We start from the raw sequence: 3,969 nt of genomic DNA, 5'->3' as shown, positions 1-3,969 counted from the left end.
TTCTTAAGGCTGAATGGTCACTAGTCAGTATTCTTTTCCCTCTTACAGACCCATAAGCCATGGTAAAATAGGTTCTTTATAACAAGGTGCTAATTGTCATATAGATGCTGTTATCGTTGTCCATTTCAGACAGGTTTTTGTGTTTTTCAAGAGGTGCTGGTTGTTGTATGGGTACTGTCATTGTTCATTCCAGGTAGGTGTGTGTGTCACTTCAGGATCCTTGCCTATTCATTTCTTTTACTTTTTTTGGTAAGTGGTCTGATAAGACTAGTCTTTCTCTAGACCCTGTTTGTGATAGAATAGTAAATATCCTTCACTGTAGAGTAAGTCCTCAATGGTAGCCTTGGTGATGACAGCATCATCACAGCTGAACCACTGGTCCTTTTGTTGCCGGATAAAGCTGGTGTAGTGTCCACTTTCCAAAGTTCCATGGTGATTAATCACTGCAAACAAAGAATACTTATTCTTCTTGGGTGCACAATCTGTTGGTGGCTGGCCTTCTTCCATTCTGTTCTCTTTAGTGGAGGCCAAAAATGGAGTCATGTCCAGGTCCAAGGGAAAGGAGATAAAAGTATTAATCTTTCGCCTCTGTTTGCCAACATGTTCAAACTGCTTGAGATGAAAACAGGCCACAATGGGTAATTTCTTCATTGTGAGTTGTTTGGTAGATTCCTGGTAGCTTTGGCAACTACTGCATTTGATTTTGGCACTGCTTCCGAGGTGTTCTGGCCTTGTAAACCACTGTAGGCAGTCTGTTAGTGAGGGGATTCCTGGTATGTGGTCATCCCTACTCACTGTGCTGTCATTCCTTTCTGGACTCTGGGAACGGAACGTGGCACAAGAGCCAGGCAAATCCAAACTGATGTCCCAGCATGGGTCTATTGTGGTGGAGACACTATGGCAAGCTTGACATGTGACATCTGACTGCAAGCCACCTGTAAAGATTTGGTCTATGATGCAGTTACAGCAGTCGGGGTTATTGGCCTCCTGCCCAACACTATCATCTTTGCTGTGTCTATGCAGCACATCTAATATTGCAATAAGGAACTCGTGGGCATCCTGCTGCTTGTACCCTGCTAAGTGTTCTGCATGAATCCATATCAGGTGCAGCAATTTATAGGGAATGTGAGGAGTTCGGCTCCCAGAGTACATAGCATGAAAAAGCAAAGACATTTCACAGACAAGACACAAGCTGGGGCTTGTCATTATACATTTGTGCTTGTCAGAGAGGAAGAAATCTTTCAGTAGAGGAATATGGGTAAGTGCCTGGACAATACAATTCAGGAAGCAAGTGTTCCCAAGATTGATCAGCCCTCTCAGGCCTACAGTATAGACTGACATTTTTCTCCTCTTTTTCTTGGGTTTCACCAGTTTTGGCTCCTGTTCCTTTGACTCACAGGTTGATTGCTTCTCTTCAACACCTGATGTCATACACTGTTGTTGAGAAAAATCTGTTGAGGTGGAAATTAATAATTTCAAAATTTTCTCTTTCGTTTCTTTGGCAATCTGTTCTATGTCTTTGTCATATATGTAATCCTTACACATGAAGCAATATACAACTCCATGATAGAGGTCTACAGCTAAATTGTGCTGTTTTGTTTCCGCATGTTTCTGAATATGTTTCTCGGTAAAGCAGCCAAAAAAGACACAGGTGAGACAAGAGTGGAGTCTGTTCATATGGGTACTACACACATGACAGATGCACGACTTTGCCTTATGTTTCCTAGTCTCTGGGGTCCCACTCCAAACAAAACGCTGGTAGATCAACTGCAGGTTCTTCTTCCAGTTCTTAACTACTTTAAAGCTCTCCACATGAGAGCAGCCTGTGGGACCCTGATCAAACTCCAACTCCAGCAACCAGTCCCCTAAGCCACCTCGATCCCCAGAGCCGCCCAGGTCACCAGAACAGCTTCGCCATGTCTGGGGCCTGGACCCTGGCCGAGATCTACGCCAAGATCTGCGCCAGGGACGGGGCAGGGGCAGAGATAGAGGGAAAGGACCGGCTGGAGGCAGGGGTAGGGCCGAAGGCCCGGGGGGGCCTCGGGAGCGGGCAGGGGGCTGGGGCCGAGGGCGAGGCTTGCGGCGCGGGCAAAGGGACGAGCAGCTGCTCTGACAGCGAGGGGGAGTAGAAGGGAGCACCTTCTCGTCGCCGCCGCTGCCACTCCATGTCAAGTTCTCCTCAGGCGCGGGCTTACGCTCTTGTAGTAGCTCCAGCTTCATCTCCTCAGCTCCCTAGCCTGAACACACCTTCGCCGCCCCCACTGCCTCCTCCTCCGTGTCCCCAGCCTTCTCCACCGCCTCCTCGGGCGAGGCTCCTCCCCCACCTCCGGAGCTCCAGCAGACCCAAGAGCTGGAGAGCAAGGAAGCTTCTTGAACTTGGGCCATCAGCTCACCGCCTGGCCTAAGGAGAAAGGCGTCTGGAATTGAGCTGCGACTGTAGATGGAATAAGACAAAGATTTCTGTTAAAGATCAGGCCAGCGTCACAGCCCCTTTGCGCCATTAGCGACCCCGAGACCCCTCCCACCAGCCCTTGAGCTCAGCCAGCGGCCTCTGTGGGCTCCACCCCCTCTACTCAGAGGCTCCCGGAGCTGGTGTGGAGATAGAGGCCTTACCTGTTTTAAAGACAATCGGATGGTGACGGGGGGGAGCGGCTAGACGGACGGAGGAAGGAAAAGTTGTGGACAGGGTACGCTCTGAGCTTTAGGGTGGAAAGAGATGGAATCTTCTTTAAAAAAGGCGCCACCCTCTGACTTTCCTGCGCCTTGCGAAGCCTCGCTTTACTACAGCTAGCTTCCTCTGACGTTCTTTCCTTATATCCTAAAAAAACACTTGGGTCAACATTTTACCTTAAAAATGGCTGAAAGGGGGCCACCTATGGAAAATGCGCTGAGGGGAAGAAAATGTCCCCTTGCCTCCATGCTTATGGGGCTGGGTATGTTCCACCCTTTGCCCCTATCTCCAAGCGCCCTGTCTTTTGGTCAGCCACGCTCTTGCACCCTCAACGCTCTTTCGTGCTTGTGTTCCCTCTCACACCTGGTTTCTTGCTTCAGCGCCCTCATTCCCTATAATTCCTCCTAGAATTCGGACTCCTTCTCACGCCCACCACGCGTTCGGCGCCCCCATCTCCAGTGCCCGACTGCCGAAGTCTCTGCTCCTTCCCGCCCCCGGCTCCGCAAGTTTTGTGTTGATACATAAATAGAATTTGGAAAGAAAAAAGATTTTAACCATCATTTTACCATCCAATTGTGAGATTGCTGCAAGGCCTGAACTCTAGCCCACCTTCCCCTCTCAAGTTGCATACCCCGTCTGATTTCCTGAAGGAAGTAGAGCTGTTTCTTAGGCAGAATCAACTGCATCTGAGAAAGATGAAAATAGTAGGGACCTTCTCCCAGTTAGGACTGCATTATCCATACAAATTCTTTGTTTCCGAAAAGGGGCTCTTGACAATTTAATGTCTTAGAGATACTAGATCACAGCTGTGAGGCTCTGGCTTTGGTGTTTGAACCCCAAGGCCTGATTGAAGAAGTGGCAGGGATCCATATCTGGGAACCTCCCATCCTTCTCTCTCCTTCTTCCCTCTCCATGGGGAAATAAGACCTTTAAATTTCTACAATAGAGCTGTGGGTTTGTGCTTGACAGTCCTACTCATTCCTTACTCACTCTTTTTTCCTTATTCCATCATTCATGCCTGGTTTCCTGAACCCATCACTTGCCTGACCTTACCTACATCTCTGAGCCCCAGCCTGTAGGGCTCCTTCTTTGACTGTTCACCTAGTGATTTCTACTCCTCCTTCAAGACTCAACTCACAGATGACTTCTCTGGAGCCTTCCCTGAATGCTCTAGGCAGGTATAAATTGGAAAATTGCTCCTCTCTCACCCCTCTATCCTTCTCACTGTGCCACCAAAGTACTTTGTCTGTACCTCAGTGATAGTACTTATTCTACTGTGATTCTACTGTAACTCTGTG

At 48.6% G+C, this 3,969-nt stretch overlaps 1 protein-coding gene across 1 annotated transcript; it reads right to left on the bottom strand.

The window, feature by feature from the left end:
* Window positions 1–215: 215 nt before the first annotated feature.
* Window positions 216–1,580, bottom strand: USP51 (ubiquitin specific peptidase 51). The gene has a single exon (XM_014779882.2). It carries the CDS (start codon window positions 1,543–1,545, stop codon window positions 268–270), a length of 1,278 nt encoding a protein of 425 aa, XP_014635368.2. The 5' UTR covers window positions 1,546–1,580; the 3' UTR covers window positions 216–267.
* Between the last annotated feature and the right edge of the window lie 2,389 nt (window positions 1,581–3,969).

The sequence above is a fragment of the Ceratotherium simum genome, chromosome X (assembly GCF_057802395.1).
Source record: "Ceratotherium simum simum isolate JZ-2026a chromosome X, ASM5780239v1, whole genome shotgun sequence".
NCBI classification, from domain to species: Eukaryota; Metazoa; Chordata; class Mammalia; order Perissodactyla; family Rhinocerotidae; genus Ceratotherium; species Ceratotherium simum.
This window is presented reverse-complemented; position numbering and strand designations above follow the sequence as displayed.